This window comes from Protomyctophum bolini (assembly GCF_963924005.1).
Source record: "Protomyctophum bolini genome assembly, chromosome: 14".
In the NCBI taxonomy this organism is placed as follows: Eukaryota; Metazoa; Chordata; class Actinopteri; order Myctophiformes; family Myctophidae; genus Protomyctophum; species Protomyctophum bolini.
Genome location: NC_137875.1, coordinates 35,842,699 through 35,864,572, shown reverse-complemented (window position 1 = coordinate 35,864,572; position 21,874 = coordinate 35,842,699). Strand labels below are relative to the sequence as shown.

Below are 21,874 nucleotides of genomic sequence, written 5' to 3'. Positions count from 1 at the left end.
GTCAAACAAGTATAGCTAGGTAACAATGACATCTAGGGAAAAAGTGTAATTTTCAATACTCTTATACAATAATATAGTTGGGGGAGTCCCTGCTCCATCTCTCTCTCAGCTAGGGGGTCCTGGTCCTTGACTTAAACCCTTTTAGGTTGACCAGGTTTTTTTACACCTGACCCACTTTCCCCGCCATGGCAGACGTCACTCTCTCCCCGTCACTCTCCCCCTCACTCACTCGCCCAGCAGTCCAGGCGGGATGCACACTCCGATCTGCCCCAGCAGTATGACGTATAGTGCTGGGGCACTGGGGCTATCTGTGCTGTTCTTCCGCTTTGCTGGCATGGCAAAAAATGCACAATGGAAGAGGCTCTTATCTCGTGATTCTCTCGAAGTCACACAACTTGAAGAATGAATTTGTTTGTGATTCTATTTTGTTTCAGAACATTCTGGTGAGCTGGTGATGTCATGACAGCTCAGCTATATCTATATGTGGAACTGTGAGGTCAGATGTAGAGATTTTGGCCAGTGAGTCATTATTATAACACACATATGGGTTGCAGATATGATTGGTTGTTTCAGTTAAACAATATGGCATCAGACGTACAGCAATTACCATCAAGCGTGATGGTTCTCACATTCCAGTGTCTTGCATTCGCTGCAGGGCCTTGTCCACAGCCCTGCGCTCCTGGAATATCTTAATCTGACCGTATCACTGTACACTCAAGATACGCTCCATATATGGCCAATGCACGACCATGGCGGTTAACAATGAAACTTTGTTTGTCTCGGGACAAACAAACAGCGGCGCCGTCGTCTGGCCAGCTGGGAACGCCGGAGGCGCTGCCGTCAGAGACTAGCAATCCCTGTTATGCCCATATATGGAGATCCTTGACTGATCAACATTAAGCCCCATATACAGTAAGGGGCCCAGGTCTCGTGCTTCTCGCCCCCAGGCGTCTTACTGGTTATGCCAAGACCAGAATACTAGGGCATAGTGTTCATGTAGTCAAGGGGTCTAATTGACATATATTAGCCGACACTGAATGGTAGAGCTGTTCGTATATTTTTCTATTTGATTTGTTTATTAGTATGGTATTTCTAGGAACATTTCAAAAGCAGAGTGTTGCAGTCTTATGGTGCAACAGTGAGTGAGCTGAGATGCACGTCTTGCGACACAGTTTGGGATGTTTTCTGGCTTTGTAAGGCAACAGTTAACAGTAGCTACATGTACTAAACATTCCTGAACACAACAACATCTGGCATGCAGACCAAGCATGCCAAAGAGAAGCAACAAAACTAAACTTTCATCGTTGTCGGCCAGAACCCTCTTATCTCCATATTCTAACTTTTAGTTTTTTCGTAACTTTCATCATCATAGCCTATACTACAGTGTCTCACACATAAAGTATCAGATTTTCTTATGCTAGCTCAAAACGTGGCGCGAAGTGACGCGTTTTGAACTTGTCGGTCTGCTACTTTTGCTACTTTTAAATTTGAATCCTGAAAAGTAGACAGTTTTAGACATTTGAGGTTTCCAACCGACAGACGCTTTGTCAAAACAAAACAAACTAAAACTGTAGTGATCGAACGGAGCCGAACCGGCAGACGCAAGGCCAAGCAGTAACATTTTGAGTATCTGTAGTTTCATATTTATTTTTGTGGAAGGTTGACTTTCACTCTCATCTATATTTTAAAGACAAACTTTTGACTTGAAAATACATCATGAATTAACCGCCACATAGTTGGAAAATGTTCAAAACTGTTAGATTTCAGGATTCAAATAAAAAGTTTGTGACGCTGTAGTATGATCAAGTAGGGTGTCAATTTACAACAAAAAACACAAATAGTTAGAATATGGAGATAATAGGGTTCTGCCCTGACAACAACTACTGTACATGAATACTTTGAGTACTTGTGACGGGGGTTTGAGTACTTTGTCCAACACTGGTATATTACGTAACAAAAGAAAACACTTAATAAATCCCATACGTTTCATAAATAGAGTCTTTGTTGTTGTAACGTGACGGTATGACTCGGATGTCTCGCGGCCCCTCCCCAGGAGGGACGGTTGGACATCCATCCATGCGTCTACTACAGCTGCCTCTCCTGGAAGAGGATCTGAGCGTACACCGTGTCCGAGCAGGAGGCGGTGGAGGCCCCAGCGGCGGCGTCTGGGCCGGGGGAGGAGGAGGGGTCGGTGGGAGGCTCGCTGGGCCGCGGTCTGACCAGCTCCAGCTCCGCGTATGTCAGACTGTCCTCTGTCGAGACTTTTGGCTGGAGAAGAGGACGGGGAGACATTGGGGACGCATGAGAGAGAGAGAGAGAGAGAGAGAGAGGGAGACGAATAGAACAGAGAGAGAATAAGAGAGAGAGAGGGAATACAGCCAGGAGATACGAGAGAGAAAAATATTGTGTAAGAGCGTAAACATTTCAGCGTTCAAAAGTACTGCAGTAGTGAATTTTTAGCAGTCATAAATGAGTGGTTCTCAGTGTGGGGTCTGAGAACTCCCAGGGGTCCTTGGGGTGGCTCCTGGGTGTCCCACTGTCCCCAGCAAAATGGGGAACTATTTTATACTTTTATTATTTGAAAATGGCTCATCTACAAGCTCAGATTGCACATTGTGAGCTTGTAGATCCGTTATTTGAAACAACGTGTGAACAATAATTTTGAATAATTTAGCTAATTAACACATCATTTCAATCTTCAGTTTTTTGTTTTGGGTTTTTTTATTTTTCAAATTGAGAGCCCATGGCCAAATAATGTACGATTTCGGGGTCCTTGACATGAAAATGTTTGAAAACCACCACAATCGCAAATCATAACATTCTAGAATTCTAATGCATCAATAAGTATTCCTCTCTCTCTCTCTATACTACAAGTAGATGGGTCCTTATGTCGCCAAGTGGTTTTCATTTGCAGAAAGTATGTGTTTACAGGCCTCGCACGAACTTTTGGAACATTCAGCTTAGAAGAAAAACAGTGTACAATAGAAGCCCTATCCAATATCCTTCAGATCCTCAGAGCTGTGCTAATCCAATCAATATGGTCCCGTGCAAAGACTCCCACTCCAGCCAATCAGCATCAGCCATGTCAAGTTACGGGCCAATTAAATAGATTAATGTCACTTGCAAATGTACTAGAAAATAATGAGTAGAAATATCATTGATTTTAAGATGTATTTACTCATGCCTATATTTGACGACTGTTACTGTAAATATAGTAATAAATATAGATAAAATAAAGCATGGTGAATATAGTAATTGTGTTTGAGAAACAGAATGATCAGTGTCTGACTCGTAACTGTATGAGGAGGATACAGCAATACACGTCTGTAGACCAGTGGTTTTCAACCCGTTTCATATCAAGGCCCATTTTTTTCCCCGGCATATGAGCCACGGACCACCATTTGATGACATTTAGCCTCTCAGACCCAAAACGTAGAATATTTTGTAATCGTTGATGGATATGATCGTATCCACATTTCCATGCTGTATTGATGTGGTACGATTAGGAGAGAGAACAGGAAAACGTCCCAATCAAAATTAAAAAAAATCTAACTCTTGAGAGCGTAAAATGAAACCAAATGGACCAATTCTCCATCATTTAGCTGGGGACCACCTGGAACCCCCTCAAGGACCACTGGTGGTCCCACATTGCATGCGACCCAATTCAAAACGTGACAAAAACACAAACTAAAAAGATTCAGCAGCAGCACAGAATCTCACCCAGCAAAAATACAGTGTTAATGTACGTATGTATGCATTTGTAACTCATATCGTCTTTGTTGGGTGGAAACCTCATATGGAAAAAGGGGTTTACTTTTCAGGATTCACATAAAATAAATAGCAAAAGTAGTATTTTTGATGCTTTTGGGTGACGCTATGATCAAGTAGGGCGTTACTTAATTTATGAAAAAAAAATATATATATATATAGAGTTAAGAAGTTTCTGCCCAACAGTCAACATGTGTTCCATTTGCACACACTCCCAGAGTGCTGAAGTATAGGCCTACAGTACTTAATAATATAATAGAAATCTTACAGGAACAGATCTCTTGGACTGGTTCTTTAAGCGCCTGGGCTTCCGCGGTCTTTGTGCGGCACTGGGAACTAGAACACAAGAACAACAAACCCACCTCAGATGAACGAATAGCAGCCAGGAAGAGAACTATCAGAAAGACCTGCAGGCACTGGGGCTGAAGCCAAGGCATTGGACGTGGGTTTGAATTAGCATAATTCTATTCAAGTATTCAACGGCAATGACCTTTTTTCCACAGTAGGCATTCTGTGACACCAAATAGTCGGGTAAATACAGGTGCTAGCAATGAGACTATAAGGTTGTGTGCCATCAAGATCAAACGGAGTCAGTCAGGGTGCTGCTATTGTGCCCGTTGGCTCACTGGAAAGACTCGGCTACACTCAATGGAACGGAAACGTACTGCTTTTAGCTACAGTGACCTTATTATGCCAATACATGTGAATAGGGGAAGGGGAATTGACATCGTTGTACATGTGTGCGTGCCAGAAAGTACACACAAACGAGAGTTGGAGGTGTTTCCTGCATGGATTTGGCTCCTTTCGGGGCTCTGGAACTTGGAAAAACAAACGTTTTACTCTATGACTTCATTTGCCATGAGATTGGTGGCTGTTTTGAAGGGCCTCTGTATTACAATACGTAACCATACAGTAGTTTTGCGCTAGCACAGAACAAGATACGTACAAGCAGGGCCTGGCTGTAAACAAGTATCTGATGCTTAGTCCAGTTACCCTGGGTAAACATAGTACCTTTCCTTTCCTTACCTTATCCGACTGTATCTCACAAACGCAATGGTGATATTGATGTTGTTTGCACCTCCAAGGCGCATATTTGTTTCATGTCAATATGGCTGTGTTGACAAAGCAATCAAATGAACTCTACCTCTGTCATTTTGGCATCAGTATACTGAGGAGCAGTACTTGCATGTTTTACATAAGTAAAGTATCAATACTGCAATGTACATAGATATACAAGTATACGTCCTGAATCCAAAATGTACTTGAGGAAAATTACAACAAAAGTATCAACATTAAAATGTACTTAAAGTAACAAAAGTACTCATTGGGCAATATAAAAAATGAAAATAGCCCATTTTAGCTAACATTATGAGCTAAGCTTGTAGATCTGCTAATAAAGTAACTAGTGTACAGTACCACAGATGGATTTCACTCCCTGCAAATCTCCACTCTATCCACATCACAACCCTCACTAGACACTAGTTAGTGTTTCCAACAATAGTTAATACCGTAGTTAATAGTATAATCGTTATTTTCCTCTTTTACCTCTGCTGGGAGCACTAGAATCTAAACAATGTAAATGGACTTGGACATACAGAGCAGAATGTAAGGGCATTGCAATTCCCTATTTGACAGGCTAATGGCCGATTTAAGCATCAAAGTCATATTCCCTCTTGGATAATAACAACAAATCCCGTGCTGACTGCCAAGGGTTGCTCAATGAAACACTAAAGTCGTATTTTATACTTTTATGTGAAATTTGATGCATTTTTATTTACTTAATTTAATATATCATCTCTGTCGGGTGGAAACTTTGTATGTCCAAAACTGTTTTCTTCAGGATTCAAATTCAAAAACGGCAAAAGTAGCTCAGATCGACAAGCTCAAACCGTGGTTTCGACCTTGTACATCTGTTACTTTTGAGTGACGTTTGTAGTATGATCAAGTAGGGCGCAAGTTAGAATATGGAAACAAGAGGTTTCTGCCTGACGGCGACGTTTGTAAAGTTCCTTTGTGCCTTGGCATAGTAAGCCGGGTTAAACTAACCTTTAGCCGGTATGTGTGGTGGCAGCGGCTCCTCTGGCAGGTGATGTAACGATGGCGCCGATGCCTTTATGTGAGACGTCTGTCTGGTCTCTTTCCTGTGTGCCCGGGGAGACGAGCTGACGGAGCTCGTCACCGTCTCTCCTGAGCTGAAGAGGGCAGAGGAACAGAAACAGCCTTTTATTGACCCTCCTGCAGGCTTTTATTGACTCATTAAGACCTTAGACCAGATTCTACAAATGACCGTTTTCTGACCGTGTTTCTATATCAGTGGTGGTCAAACCTTTTCATCATGTCAAATTATTATGTATTTGGCCGCCGACCCCCATCTGAAAATGTTTTGCACCAGGGGATCCCCTCTGAGGGACTCAGACTCCGCTCGACAACGTCAATGCCTTTCTGTGTTTGCTGCCGCTGTCCCTGCTGCTGTTTCTTTTTTAAAGATATTCTTTGGGGATTTTTGCCTTTTTATTGAAAGATAAACAGTAGGTTGACACGCAGCAAAGGCCTGTCTGGATTACCAGCCTATGTGCCCGGGCTGCTGCTGTTTCTTAGATCGCTGCTCACCCTCCACCACTGCAGCTAACACCTGTTGTTTTGGATCTATGTACTTTTATATGTGGGTTTTCGAAAGACCCCTATTGGTTGAGGGTGGCAGGGGGGGTTAGTGAGCTCCCTCAGTACCCAAAAGATGATCTATTCGTATAAATGTAGGCCTATTGCTCATTTTATATTCATTAATAAACGTTTTGATTAAATTCACGGGTTGTCCTAACTGAAGTTTTCAGATTTCAAACCACCTAGGAATGTCGTTCAGATCTGATTTGCAGAAATCAGTTTCTGTGTTGTTTTTGAGTGGTGCAACCACTCCTATAGACAGCTGTGTGTGTGTGTCTGTGTCCGAGCACGAAAATATATAGCCTTTGTACAGGCCAGGGAAGAGGGATAGTTTTACAGTACCACTCACTTCAAACGGGTCTGATTCTTTTTTTTCTTTTTTGCAATTCAGGCCAAAAATCTGATTTGGGCTGACAGTTTGGACATAGCTTTATAAGATGAGGACTTACCTGCTTTCAGGACATTTGACCAGCAGATAACTAGCTGTGGAGAAGACAGACAAGATAAAGATCAGAACTGGACTCATGTTGATCTGAATAGATCCTGTGCACACATCTGCCTGGGTGACGGCAGACTGCTGGGCGAACGCTGCCGCTTTGGCATGGGGGGTCAGATCAACATGGAATGAATTCTGTACTGGCCATAAATGGAGCGTGTCTTGAGTGTACAGGGTTTGATGAGGTCAGATCATCATATGGAATGTCAGAATAGGTCAGCTCCATATATGGAGATCTAAGGGTTTGAGGTTAGATATAGAGTTGCTGGCCGGCTCCATATATGCAGATCTTGCTGATGATCCAGTCTTCTCCATGTATGGTTATCCAGGGTTTGATGAAGTCAGTGTCATGATCTTCATATATGGAGCATGTCACAATGTGTACAATTTTGAGGTATTTACAGTTTCCACTACAACCCGGATTCAAATATTGTACTTTTTACTCCACTACAATCATTTGAAAACTTAGTTACAAGTTACTTTGTAGATTTTGATTATTACAAAACATACATACATACATTAGTCACTTCAACCCTATAAACATTCCGTCCATTTGAAAATAGCTGAAAAAATAAGCTCACAATGTGTCGTATTGTGAGCTTGTAGAACTGCTATTTTAAAAATGTTATGCAATTTAAGATTTCTACTTTTGGTACCAATAACTTTTGAATTCCATACTTTTACCTAAAACAATTTCAACACGTTTTCCACCACTAATGATGTGACCTCGATTTTCCAGGTTGGAAATCAGCTGACTTTTCTGTTGAGCGGCGCTGTCAGATTTGTCCATGTGACGGGACAGTCTCTCACCTTTGAGCCTGTGTCTGTTATGAAGGTACTGGCCCGTCAGAACCAGGGTGAACAGGAAGATGGACAGGAGGCCGAGGGAGCAGATGAGCACAGCACACAGATACACGTCTACAAGAGAGAGACACACACACAACGGGTTAGGTGAGGGTTATCATGTCGTTCAGTGGTTCTCAACCTGTGGGTCCAGACCGAATCATGCGGGGTCCCCACATGATTATTATTATTTATTTTGCTTGCCGATCTACTGTGTGACGCCGTAGTACGATCAAGTATGGCATTGATTTACGAAAAGAAAAAGAATATGGAGATAAGAGGTTTTGGCTCCAACAGCAACGATACAGTATATAGTCAGTAGTCACCTTATTGTAATAAAGCATATCACCTTATCCACGAATGAAAATGTAGCTGAAGGAGAGCTATAGCAGCAAGAATATGACAGTACCTGCAAATAAGCGCCACACTCCTTCACTGCTGCTGTCCTCCAGGGTAAAGTGCACTGGAAGGACAAGTAGTCAAAAGGTCAGCACAGTAATACATACAGTACAGCACTAGAGCTGACACCATCATGAAGCTTTAGTTGACAATTCATTGTCACACACACAAAACTGTTGCTTTTTTACAGGATTTCAAGTTCAAAAGGAGCAGATCGACAAGCTCCACGTTTCGAGCTTATGGATCTGCTGCTCTTGATGCTTTTGACGCTGTAGTGTGATCAATTAGGGCGTTTTATTAAGAAAAAAAACACAAAAGGTTACAATATGTGGGAGTTTTCTTTTTAGCAATTTAGCAAAAATATCTGCGATCAGCTTCAATATTTATTAATACATCATAATTGTGAACCCTGTAATGCCCGTGGTCGAAGGACACAGATTGGAACCGCAGGCTGTGCGTATCTTTGTACATGACGGTTGTCTGAGGGCAGTGACCTAAACACAGCAGTCTGAGGCCAGTGAGCTAACGCAGCAGAAACCCTCAGCGGTTTCCCCAAATATCCATTCCAAACCACTGACATGCAGAGTTAGAGGAAAGACTACTGCAAGTTAACACACACACACACACATACACACACACACACACACACACACACACACACACACACACACACACACACACACACACACGACATATCTCGAGTCCTGGACAGTGTGAGGGTGATTCCCCCGTTGCTCTACGTTTGCAAGTTGTATTTTGTTGGTCAGTTCATACTTGTTCTATACGACATTTGAATGTGAATGGAATGAATGGAATAATTGTCAGAACGCCATGGCGTATGATAAAGAGGGACCATTATCTGTGTGTACGCGTCAATAGCAGTGAGATGAACAGATCCTCTCATGCATATTTATAACATGACCCAAAATGTGTGGGTCATGTCTCAACCTGGCATCCATATTTTGGAAATGTACATTTCCCCAAATAAATGTCATCCAAAACTGTTATTTTTCAGGATTAAAATTCAAAAGTATAGCAGATTGATGAGCTTGTGGATCTTTGTGGACTTTTCATACTTTTGTGTGATGCTGTAATTTGATACAGCGGGAAGAAAAGTCTTCTCTTATGTGTGTGGGTCCCTTCCCTGGTGCCAAATGGGATCAAATGGGCATCCACGGCACAAATACGAAGGTATGAATTTGACTGATGTGAGGAACACGCCTCACTTACTGATACCGTGAGAGGGACAACAGTGATGGAAGCTATCGGACCATATGTGTGACCTTGAACCACCTGTTCAAGTCCCCATCGGATCAAACGGTCTGTTTGATGTTAACGTTGGCTCTGAACCCTGTGCTAGGTTAACTTGTAATAGTTGCTGTCGGGTGGAAACCTTGTATGGAAAACTTTACTTTTGGGGGAAAATAGTTAAAAAAGAGACCTGTGTTCCAATGGCTCCAATGTAGTTATTTAGTCACGATCGCTTTTCATTGGTTAAATATTTATAAAACCCCAACCGCAACCACTTTCACTTACGAAACATTTCAAAACTAAAAAATCCCAGACCTACAGTACCTTACAAGCCTGTGTGTAGATCAGCTTGTACTTGTAGACCTGCTATTTTCAGTACTATTGCGCGACACTCTCTCTCAACAGTAGTAAGTACACCATTAAAAAAAAAACATTATGGAGATACAAGTATTCTGTCCAACAGCGATGATGTACTGTATTCTACAGATGTGCCTGTGCTGCCAAGTTCTTAGCAAACAGAGCAGGATATCAACTAGCAACTTTCACAGTTTTTGAATTTAAATCCTGAGAAGTACGTAACAGTTTTGGACATATGAGGTTTCCACCCGGCAGACACTAAGACCACTTATACTCGGAGACCCATGAAACTGACTAGAACAAGCGAACGCAATCACTTGTGTAGAGCAATGATGTGCTCTTGTCCTTTTTTAAGAATGAATTATTAGGCACATTGGTCTTTTAACCCCGGCTGCAGCTGTCTTTATTTTAGACAACATAACCCCTCTGTGGAAAAAGAAAAAAACACATAATCCTGGCAGGAAGACATAAAAGTGACTCTGAAGCAGTGGTCTCTAAGGGGCCAGCTCCATCCTTTTTGCTCTTATGAGATCTGATGTAAGAGACAGGCTTTACGTCAGATCTTTTAAAGAGGGCTGTGCGTGTGCGCTCCACAGCCCTCTTTTGGAAACGCAGCCTCTGCACTTGGCTCCGGAGTGAAGGTGGTCAGATGTTGGTCATCTGAGAATGGCAGACTGACTCCCCCCCCCCCCCCCCCCCCCCCCCTCTCTCCCTACGATGTCCAGTGGGGGAAGGCAACTACACAAGTACTTTTACTTGTGTACTTCATCATAAGACCCTTGAGAGATGCATCCTCTCATTTTGACTAGGTCCTCAAAGTGTAGTACATTGTCTTCAAAGTGCAGTACAGTGTCTTCAAAGTGTAGTACATAGTCTCCAAAGTGTAGTACATTGTCTTCAAAGTGTAGTACAGTGTCTTCAAAGTGTAGTACAGTGTCTTCAAAGTGTAGTACGTACATTGTCTTCAAAGTGTAGTACATTGTCTTCAAAGTGTAGTACATAGTCTCCAAAGTGTAGTACATTGTCTTCAAAGTGTAGTACAGTGTCTTCAAAGTGTAGTACGTACATTGTCTTCAAAGTGTAGTACAGTGTCTTCAAAGTGTAGTACAGTGTCTTCAAAGTGTAGTACATTGTTTTCAAAGTGTAGTACATTGTCTTCAAAGTGTAGTACAGTGTCTTCAAAGTGTAGTACATTGTCGTCAAAGTGTAGTACAGTGTCTTCAAAGTGTAGTACATTGTCGTCAAAGTGTAGTACATTGTCGTCAAAGTGTAGTACATTGTCTTCAAAGTGTAGTACAGTGTCTTCAAAGTGTAGTACATTGTTTTCAAAGTGTAGTACATTGTCGTCAAAGTGTAGTACAGTGTCTTCAAAGTGTAGTACAGTGTCTTCAAAGTGTAGTACAGTGTCTTCAAAGTGTAGTACATTGTCTTCAAAGTGTAGTACAGTGTCTTCAAAGTGTAGTACATTGTCTTCAAAGTGTAGTACTGTGTTTCCATTTTTCGATACTTTATACTTCTACCCCACTGCATCTCTGAGGCAAATATCGTACTTTTTAATTCACTACAATTATTTGTCATCCTAAGTCACTAGCTACTTTGCTCATTTAGACCAATTATTTGACCACGTCTACTCGAATCTACAAGCTCAGAATGCGTCGGTCGCATCGCCACACGTTGCGAGCTTGTAGATCAGGACTTTTACTTTGAACAGAGGACAGTTTTACGTTGTGGTATTGCTACGACGAGGGAGGGAGTGGGTGAGGGGAGAGCGGAGTGTCTCCACTCTCTCTGCGATGATGTCCGCTGAGAGAGAGAGAGAGTGGGCCTTCTCATCTCTGATGTCCCCCTGGCCCTCGCTGAGAGAGTGGGCCTTCTCAGCGGGCCTTCAGCCTTTGTTGTGGGGTTCCCACAGACAGAGGGGATCCAAGGCGGATTTACATTTCTAACTTTGTTCCCCCCTCATTGTTTGCCCTCGTCTGCTCGGCTCTGGTGTTTGTGTTCCTGTGGTCCACGCATGTCGGAGATGCCTGAGGTTGTGTGGCTTTTTGTAAAGCGGGACGTTGCCCTGTATGCAGGGCAGGGCGTTGTCATATAGCGTTTGACTTGAGCCCGTTTGGCTCTGTGGAAATACAGCCAGTCAAATAAAGATGCACTGCAATGGACATTTTACCATTTCAACCAGAAACCTTAGGCACGCGTGCCAACATTGGCATAGGGGAGAGGGTGATTTGGGAGAGGGGAGAAAGGATTTTCTTTTAAAATGACATGTAGAAACATGTAGTCAATTAAATTAAGTCCCCTCACATCTGTATGCAAATTGCATCCTGCACATAATTCTGCATACACTCAAACTATGAACTCTGACTGGGGAGAGTCTGGGAGATATAGGTTATTGATCATAACAATGTCCTGCGAAAGAACATATTTCTTTTTTTTTAATTTAATTTTTATCCCACGATTTTGTAACCCAGTTTTTCTTTTTCACCCAGTGCCAATTATCTAATGTAATCCTGGGCGCTACACTTCCTCTGCCAACCTGGGGGGGCAGCGGACTGACCTCATGCCTCCTTCTATGCATGAGGAGTCCAAGCTGCTTCTTTTCACCTGACAGAGGGGAATTTCCCCGGCCGGACGTAGCGCGTGGAAGGGACACGTTATTCCGACCAGTTCCTTTCCCCTCCATCAGGCGCCCCGGCTGGCCAGGGGGAGGTAGTTTTAGAGACCAGGATTACTGCATGTTTTTGTGAGGGTATCTACCCTAGGGGACACGGGGAGAACATGCAAACTCCACACAGAGAAAGAACATATTTCAATGTGGTGTCATCATTTTATTTAACGTTGATATGGCACACGGACTATGAAGAAAATAAAAACGATGTCAAAAAACGTTGCAGAAACCCCTTATCTCCACATTCTGGTTTTTTTTGTAATTAAATATTCTACTTGATCATAACCCTAACCCAAACTACAGCCAGTGACGTATGTAAATAGGTTTTAAATGTAATGGGTCCCAGGACCCAGGGGTGGTAGATGGGTCCCAGGGACATTTTATGAGTCCTACTTCAACGACGTTAGAGTACAGTACTGAGTACAGTACAGTATTGCATCCCAGGACCCCCGGATGGTGACAAAGGTAGCAGATCCACAAGCTCAAAACGCATGGATTCGTTTTGAGCTTGTAGATCTGCTACTTTTGTGGGTTTATTTTATTTTATTTGAATCCTACAGTTTTGTACATGTGAGGTTTTCACACCGAAAGAGACGATATGCTCTGATTATGATATAGGAGACAGTTTGACATTCATACTGTGACGGCAGTGGCCTTTTTGGAGCCGCAACAGTTGACACCCAGAGAAAAGGAGGAACTTCTAATACTTATTCACAGGAAAAAAAAGAAAACATTTGTCTTGGCATTCGCCGTGCATTTCCTAGGAATCCCCTCACTGAGCAGCAACACAGGCGTGGCGTGCACACGGTGCACACAATCTCACACGCTTACAGTACGTTTCTGCTACGTCTTGCGATGGAAACGCTGGTTGAAACAACAGAAGTGGTTTAGCAGACGGGACCAAAACGCTGACAGAAACATGCAGCGCGGGGCACAGTGTGTCCCCCCCCCCCCCTCCCCTACCGCCCCGTTTTCCCAACCTGGTCCATTTTCTGCTGCGAGCAGAGGGTCTGTCTGCGTCTGAGTCTGACCCCAATCCTCTGGCATTTCCATCTCAAAACAATGAGCTCACACAGCCAAACCGCACTCCACAATATCAGCCTGTGTGCGAGAGCAGCGAAGAAGAAGGTGCACTGGTGCTGAGCTAGCTCTGTTCAGGAACTCTGAACTGCATGACATCAGCATGGTAGCTTTGCTTTTATGCGACCCTCAGGATAAAAGATTTACTTGACAATTAAATTGCACGGGAACTTGTTTAGTTTATTCCCCCACCTGATTTCAGCAGGAACCAACGGCAGCACAACAACGCAACCGTACTCTGGTGGATAGGAAATGTATGGCAAATACTTAGTAATATAATTTTCCCCTCAAACATCGCTTTTTACGTTTCTGGTATAGGCCTAGTCTTCTGTAAAATGTGGTTGGTGAGGTTGGTTAACATGCTTTTGGAGTAGACCGTAGATGTCTCAAAGGCTGCCACCATATTCTGCTTTAACCGTGTTCAGTTAGTTTTTTAGCTGTGATGGTGTGTGTGTGTGTGTGTGTGTGTGTGCGTGTGTGTGCGCGTGTGTGTGTGGGGGGCATGCTTCTGCTTTTGATATCCTCGCTGATCAATCCTTTTTATGGCTGTTGGGGAATAGATTTGTTTTATCCCTACTTTTGGTCAGACTTAATTAAAAAATAAGGCCAAGTGTGGACAAGGATGGACACATGCACACCGCGCAGACAAACAGTCTGGTGAGACGTAGGAGGACCCTAGGCAGGAGGCAAACCATAGTCCTACCTAGAGAGACCTCAGTGCCCCAAGAACACACAAGGCAGAGGGAGCCTCCTGTTTGTTTCTGGCATGAGAGAAAGGACAGTGGGCAGATCTGCTGGGGGGTGCCCTGGGCGCGGCAGTCGCTGAGGTGTGGTCAGCACTGGTTTGCTGCACCTGGCCGGCAGGTCACTACGTTATAGCTGGTGCTGGTTGTACCTCGGTGATGGCTGCGCCCGGGGCGCCCCTCCGCTGAATTTGTCTATAGCTGGAGGCCTGGAGGAGAGGGGCAGTGACTTGGCCAATCACTGCTGACCCGCCAACTGGAGAGTGTAGTGGTTTGAGGGTTGAAACACTCTAAGAAGGTTGGAGGCCACCTGATGACCTCTCTTCCAGGCCAAGGCATCCATTAGAAATGGATTATAATCGCATCTTTGATGTATTTACAAAATTAATACATCTACTATTGTCACTATTTGTAATAGATGTACAGTCTACTACACTGTACTACTACTACATACAATATTTTATATAGGGCTTAAGTGGTTATTAACCATTTCAACCTGGCATCCAGATTTTTGGCATGTCATTTTAGGTGAAAGATTTCAAATTATTTTAAAAAGAAGCAATCAAAATGGTTCCAATCTTTTTCAAAAATAGCAGATCTACAAGCTCACAAAGAACAGCAATACGATGCGTTGTGAGCTAGTCGGTACATGTATTTGTGCTATTCATATTACAACAAAGTATATAGGGCTTAAGTGGTTAAATAAATCAAAACAAATGATGCCATCCATCACCAGACAAAAGCCTACAAACAGAAAGAGGTACGTGACTCCTGGATGTTGGGAGTGTTTACAGGAAACAGCTGGGTGGGTGACCCCGTGACCCCAGTCTCCAACACTCAACTATCAGCTGTGTAACCAATGACAAGCCATTCTCAAGGACATTTTCCCACCCCAAGCCCAATCGCTGTAATTGGCGCCAAAGATATTTAATTACAAAAGATATGCCATCCCCATTGGAGCCACTGCAGGCGAAATGGTACACGCATCCTACAAAAGGAGACCTCGTTCGTCGACATGTATGTGGGGGCGTGGCACGTACCTGCTCCCCTAGAGACTCAGTTGGGCACTGTCAGCGCGCCTGCCTTGTTCTCGCATCTCACGTGATTTAAAAAAGCCCTGCATTTGTTGTGAAACCTTGCAAATTATGCAGGATGTAGCATGACTGTGAACCAAAACAAGTGGTCCCCAAAAACAATTCCTTGGGAATTGCGTACACACAACCCACGCTAAACACACGTGACCTTGACATTACATGGTGAAAGTCAGCGTGAAAGAAGAAACCCAGCTGCACCTTTACACTCAAAGGAACACAATGGAAATACGCTCAATGTTTAATATATGTATGTATATACATTTTTGTCAATAAAAACATGACATTTCGTTGTGAAACATGTGTTTAAATCTGTATTGTTGACAGCCTGTGTGCAGAATTCAACAAGGAAGCTTGTTCCTGATTTGCTGCTGAGCGGGACCAAGCGTCCATGTTAAAGGGTAAGACCACTTTTTTAGAGGTTTGTGTTGTTTTCTTACCTTATTATGGGCAAACTATTACATTCCACTCCGTTGTGTTGTTTATTAGCGATTTAAGAAATAAAAAATAGGGTCCATTGACTTCCATTGTAGCGGGGAAACAGCTCTCAAAGTCACTCTTTTAGCACATAAACGAACGCAACAAAAGCTGATTCTGACAGTTTATGACATCAGGAAAACTCATGCAGTTTTATTTTTAATAAAAAATGTCAACTTTGTCTTGTTTTGACTCATTTGTGTAGAAAGAAGATCCGGTAGGTATGCCTACGCTGACCGAATCACTGCTGTTCGCGTCTGATCTGATTGGACCAAAACTGTACACCACTTCCTTATTGGAAACGACGGGGATGTAAACGAATGGATTTGATCTCGTCCGCTTGTCACTAAAAACATACACAATGGACATGTTTGAGGGAGACACTTTATAAGACACTTTAGAAGAAGTGTGTAAAGTGTCTGTGTCTGGGATTTCTCACACGCGAAGGTGCATCTCAAACAGCGTGGAGACTTCTGTTTACAAACGAAACCTCGCAAGACGGCCCGCGAGAGTTGGGGACGCCATAGTACTGCTGCAGTCTATCTCCGACTAAAATAGTAACTTTATAAATCTATCTTAAAAGACGAAAATAAAACCGCATGAGTTTTCCTGATGACATAAACTGTCAGCTTTTGTTGCGTTAGGTTTATGTGCTAAAAGAGTGACTTTGAGAGCTGTTTCCCCGTTACAATGAGCGACTATTTTTATTTCTAAAATTGCTAATAAACAACACAACGGAGCGAAATAACTCATGGAATGGAATAGTTTGCCCATAATAAGGTAAGAAAACAACCCAAACCTCAAAAGAAATGGTCTTACCCTTTAAATGGGAATTACGGATGATAAAACCTAATTCATATTTCGCCACATGTCCCGCGCCAAAAATAGCCGACCTATACAATCTCCCTACGCGACAGCAGTGACGTGAGGTCACAGACGGGGCGGGGCCTATATATAGCAGAAACCCAGGCCCTGGTTTACCTGTGAGCTGCATGGCGCCGGTACCGTTAGACGCCGCCTTCCAGGCGTTGCGATGCCGGCGGATCTCCTGGACCCTGCAGGTGTACCAGCCCTCGTCCCGCAGCGTGACGTTGACGATCACCAGCCGATACACCTCGCCCTCGCTGTCCTCGTACAGGCGGAACTTGGGCTGCGGGAAGTGGCGCGTGTAGTTCCCGTAAAACTTCATCTTCTTCATCCCCATCTTGACGATGAGGATCTCCGAGGGGCGGAGGGACGGAGGCCCCGCCGAGGGACGAGGAGGAGGAGGAGGAGGAGGAGGAGAGGGAGGGGAAGGAGGAGGCGGCGAGAGCGTGGGAGCAGATGGAGGAGTGAAGAACCAGCGGAGGACCAGAAAGCTGCTGCTCCTCTTCCTCTGCGACACCAGGCATGTCAGCGTGAAGTTGTCGCTCGCCGGTACCGACGCGAGGGGGCCGGGGGTGACCGTCACGTTCAGGGCATCGCAGATCTCTGTTTCACGAAAGTATACACACATGCATCATGTACTGTACAAACTGCGTTAACAAATGGACCCTTTTTTAAATTCTTCTGAGTTAAATTCATAGGACTTTACGGTGTAGACAAGATTGACGAGAAGAACACATACAACTAAAGCATCCGGGGGACAGAGACCCTGCCTGTGCATGCGAGGGGTTGACCTTTGACCCTTTAGGATAGTTTAGGTTAATCATATCTTCAGGGCAGCCCACCGTCCAAGTTTCATGAAAATCTGCTTCTCAAAAGTTATCTGGCTAACAAACAAAAAACAAACAACCACATGAATACCATACTCAAACACACAAACAAACAGACAGACAGGACCAATTACAATACCATGCCACCCACTGCTGTGGGCAGGGGAATAAAAAAAGAACATTTGCTGTGTTCAGCATGATAAAATAGTATAGGCTATCTATAGTACTGTATACTATATTCAGTGCTTTTGGCCTTTACAAAGAAAATGCCTAATGTGCAAGACATTCTTTCAAATCATAGCCTTTAGAGTTTAGACAGTCATTCTTATTCACTTTTTGGAGCTCACATTCTAATGAAATGCACATCTAGCTCTATCTACACTGTAGTAGGGCTGCTGTTAGGGCTGTTTTTCCTGAAATCACCAGCTTGGAATGTATCCTGTAATCACCAGAAAGTATAAGATTGCGTTTGGTCCAATGTTTCCAATCAGCAATAATAATACAGTAACCCTAGTGTATTCACTTTTACTTGCAAGGGGGGGAGGAGAAGACAGCTGTTTGTAGGTACTAGTGTGTTAAATCTGTTTTCGTGCCAGCTGGGTCAGGGCTCCTCGTCTGCGGAGACAGCAAGTCTGGGAGCAATATGGGTGAAAGAGGCTCTACAGGTGGGACACATTTATCTCCAGCACCGTAGCCCCTGAAACAGTGAAACAGACTATAGGAGAAGAAACATGACAAGATAACAGGGACCATCTGCGGGATCCCCCCCCCCAGCCATGCAGCAGAGCACCGCCTTCTTGGCTCTTGTTTGTGTTGATTGGTTGAGTTCCCCTCTGGGTTATTGTCCCACGCAATTTTGTGTGACATGTAATATCCCCGGCAGAACGACCTGTGTGGCGGTGTCCCCTGTATGAATCGGTAAACGGTATACCACGGGTGTCTTATTTCTACGCTTCTCAACGCCTGGTCCGGGGGCCCACCGAGGGGTCAAAATGGACCCTCCTTGCGAGTCTCTAAATCTGAGCATGAATGGAACTTCTTTTGTTTGTTTTTTACATCTTTGGGATCCCAATCTACCCTGTACAATCCCCAGTGTTTAATTAACTATGAGAACGTAGCCAATGGAACCATCCATTGGTACACTCTTAAGAGTTACAGACCTCCTGGTGGTCCCGACATTGAGAACCAGTGGTCTATCATCTGCAGGAGCAGGTCTTGTGCCGGTACGGCTGAGGAGAGCATGTACAGTACAATGATGTAAACCTAAATGTACGCACAGTACACAAACCATCTGCGTTCTTCCCTAGGCTACTACAGGAAGATTTAACAGCCTGGAGTGTACACTGTGTCCGACAAACTGATGACTGAGCTTTAGTTGCACTACGCAGAATGATCCTTGGAAAGTTGGAAAAAGTCCAAAGTGATGGATGAATCATGATGCATTCTTTTACTTCTTTTAGCTTTATTTTATTTTTTGCACGCTTCTTCCTTTGAGCTCATCCCTGCTTCTTGCATTGTTGTTATAATAAACAAGGTGGACTTACCGGTGTACAGAGCTTTAGTCAGGACTAGGATCACTATAGAGAAATACATTGTCTTCAGTCAGCGAATCCATAAACCCAGACAACTACACAACAACAGCACTTACACGAGCAGCTACATCCAAACAGCACACAGCAACACACACACAGACAGCCACCACCATTAACTCGGCTGCTCTTTCTTCTCTTTCTGTGTAATACGAAACAGTAAATGCTCTGTTCCCACTTAGAAAACTCCCACTGCACTCTCCCACTACTCACTCTCTCCCCTCTCTCTCTCTCTCTCTCTCTTTCTCTCTCCCCTCTCTCTCTCTCTCTCTCTTTCTCTCTCCCCTCTCTCTCTCTCTCTCTCTCTCTCTCTCCTGCAAAACGTAGGAAATGTCATTTCCTGTGTTTCATGTGAAGAGTGTTGGACGTCAGCCCGGGACTCTCTGTCTAAACCGGTCAAGTTGCAGAAGGGTTTTTGTGGGTGGGTGTGCGTGTCCCTGTGTCACATTGTGTAACTTTGTCTGCACGGCTGCCACACAGACAGGAATGAGCACAACACAGCACGTCATTGTGAAGACAAGAGCATGCATGCATGCATGCACACACACACATGCGCACGTGTGACATACACACACAGAGAGAGAAAGGGGTCCCTCAGCAAACTGATTATGCAGGTCTGTCTGATAATGCATCTCTCATTGATGTCTTAATTATTGCGTTTCAGAAAGAAGCAGATGTACAAGCTCAAGAAAATGGTAAGCCCTCCAAACTCACATGGGCTACAAATTGGGCCTCATTTGGCCATTTGTTTTAAATGAATGAGGCTTAAAATGAACGTGGATATTAATCAGAGGCTGAGGTGAGCACAACCCTGTGTGTGTGTGTTAAAGTGGGGATCCCCAGGGGTCCTTGGGGGAGTTCCTGGGAGTCCCAAGCTAAATGTGTTAAAAAATGGCAGATATGGTACTAGAAGCTTCATTGCTTGTCACTGTCTTGAGCTTATGTACAGGCCTACAAGTGCTATTTTTGAACATCTTCCAAAATTCGTGAAAGTAGCCCTTATAGCCTATTGGAAAAATATATATAATTTTTCAAATCATCTCTTCAGAGGGCCGTGGCCAATACATGTCAATGACTATATGGGGGCCCTTATTGTTGACATGAAAGCGTTTCAGAACCAGGACAGTGCAGGACTGGACTGCTCCACATGATACAGTATATGCATGCGTTTCGACCTCACCCTGCTGCTGCTGTCTGGCGCTCGGACAGAGCGGCATGGGCTTGTCTCTCTCTCTGGCTGTGGTTGTCAGAGCGTCCCGGCGGAATGAAGCCTGCTGCTTTATTGGGCAGCAGAAACTGCTGAGGCAGGGCTTCTTTCTGCAGGCGCTCAGCGCTCTGCCAAAAGCCAAATGAAATTACACAACACATTTAACCCTTCACGCCTTATATATACACGTAGGATTCTCTCTTGGGGGAAAAGTGAGCTTACGATATACCCGGGCCGTTACCTACCTAACCGCACCGCAGTGATTTCATCTTTTTTTTTTTCTTGTTCAGCCCAGTAAATTAATTCAGGGTTATTATTTGTTAATGTTTACACTTACACGCAGTAGTCTGCACGATAGATGCCTTTTAAGCTTCAGATGCAAGCATATCCTCGTGGTTTGATGTATTCTTGGTGTCAAGAAAGGGCAATATTAAGTACACGTGTTGTTTGTGAAGTTTCGTGAGAATTCCCTTTGTTTTTCTTGACATAATGTTTTGTCAACTAGTCTTCAGCCAAGCCATCGAGTGCTTCGCTCGCCTCTGCCCCGCAGTGGTCAAAGCATGTCACTGCCACTCGGGATAAACTGTCAATCTACTGTACAATAAATGCCTGCAATGACACTGGTGATACTGGTGAGTCAGTTTTTGTTGAATTACTTGAACATAAGTAGCCTACAGGAGTATTTTTAATCTGTGTGTGCAATGGCATTAGAGATAATACATTATTTTATTTTTACATTTGAAAATTGAGAATGTAACTCCACTTATCTGTTCTTTTCAAAACGTATTGATTTTTGTACTGAGTACTCAGAGTAGCAGACAGTGTCAGTCAGATTCTCACCATATATTGTTTTGTTTGTGATATTGAATACTATATTTGTGTCTCGATGCTAAGAGCAGAGATTTTGTACTACACACTAAGGCAGGGTCGCGACCCTCAGGGGGGGGGAGGGGTCCCCAAATTATTGTCTTCATTTAAATAGTTGTTTTCAGAAGAACATTGAGAATAGTTGTTAAAAATGTTAATTTGTGTCATTGTTGTATCAGGTCAACTGTGTTCAAATCCATTACGTTACAGGACACACAGAGCCTTAGAATGAACGACACACACTGGCGAATGGCACCAACTCCTCCATCCCCGGTCTGGCCCTACCGATTACTATCAACTCCATCAAGCTCATCCTGGGTCTCCCCATCAACAGCTATGTTCTGTGTGGTGTTTCTCAGGTACAAAGCTCTTCGCTACAGGGTGGCCTGTTGCTGCCCTGTCTGGCTGACGGGGCTTGCAGTCAGCTTGTTAGTTGTTACATCTGATGATGAAACGGTGTTTCCTCACTACCTCTTGATGGGCCTTTGGGTGGTGTGCATTTCTGTGGGGTGTTTCTGCTGCCTCTCGGTCCTCAGAGCTCTGAAACAGCCTGGACCAGGAGAAGGACAGAGGGACAGTGGGGAGGGAAACGACCTGAAGAGAAGAGCTTTTAGAATCATTCTGATCAGCTTGGTGGTAATGTCACTGACTGTAATGAGCTGTATTCCCATGATTCTGATTCC

At 43.8% G+C, this 21,874-nt stretch overlaps 1 protein-coding gene across 1 annotated transcript; it reads right to left on the bottom strand.

Annotated features, from left to right (window-relative positions):
- Nucleotides 1-1,038: 1,038 nt before the first annotated feature.
- vstm4a (V-set and transmembrane domain containing 4a) lies at nt 1,039-19,339 on the bottom strand. The gene is made up of 8 exons (XM_080782835.1): nt 19,073-19,339; nt 16,816-17,304; nt 8,178-8,231; nt 7,736-7,843; nt 6,879-6,912; nt 5,815-5,960; nt 4,037-4,104; nt 1,039-2,268 (listed from the first exon to the last, which is right to left on the bottom strand). The coding sequence occupies exons 1-8, from the start codon at nt 19,119-19,121 to the stop codon at nt 2,086-2,088; spliced, it is 1,131 nt and encodes a 376-aa protein (XP_080638961.1). The 5' UTR covers nt 19,122-19,339; the 3' UTR covers nt 1,039-2,085.
- Between the last annotated feature and the right edge of the window lie 2,535 nt (nt 19,340-21,874).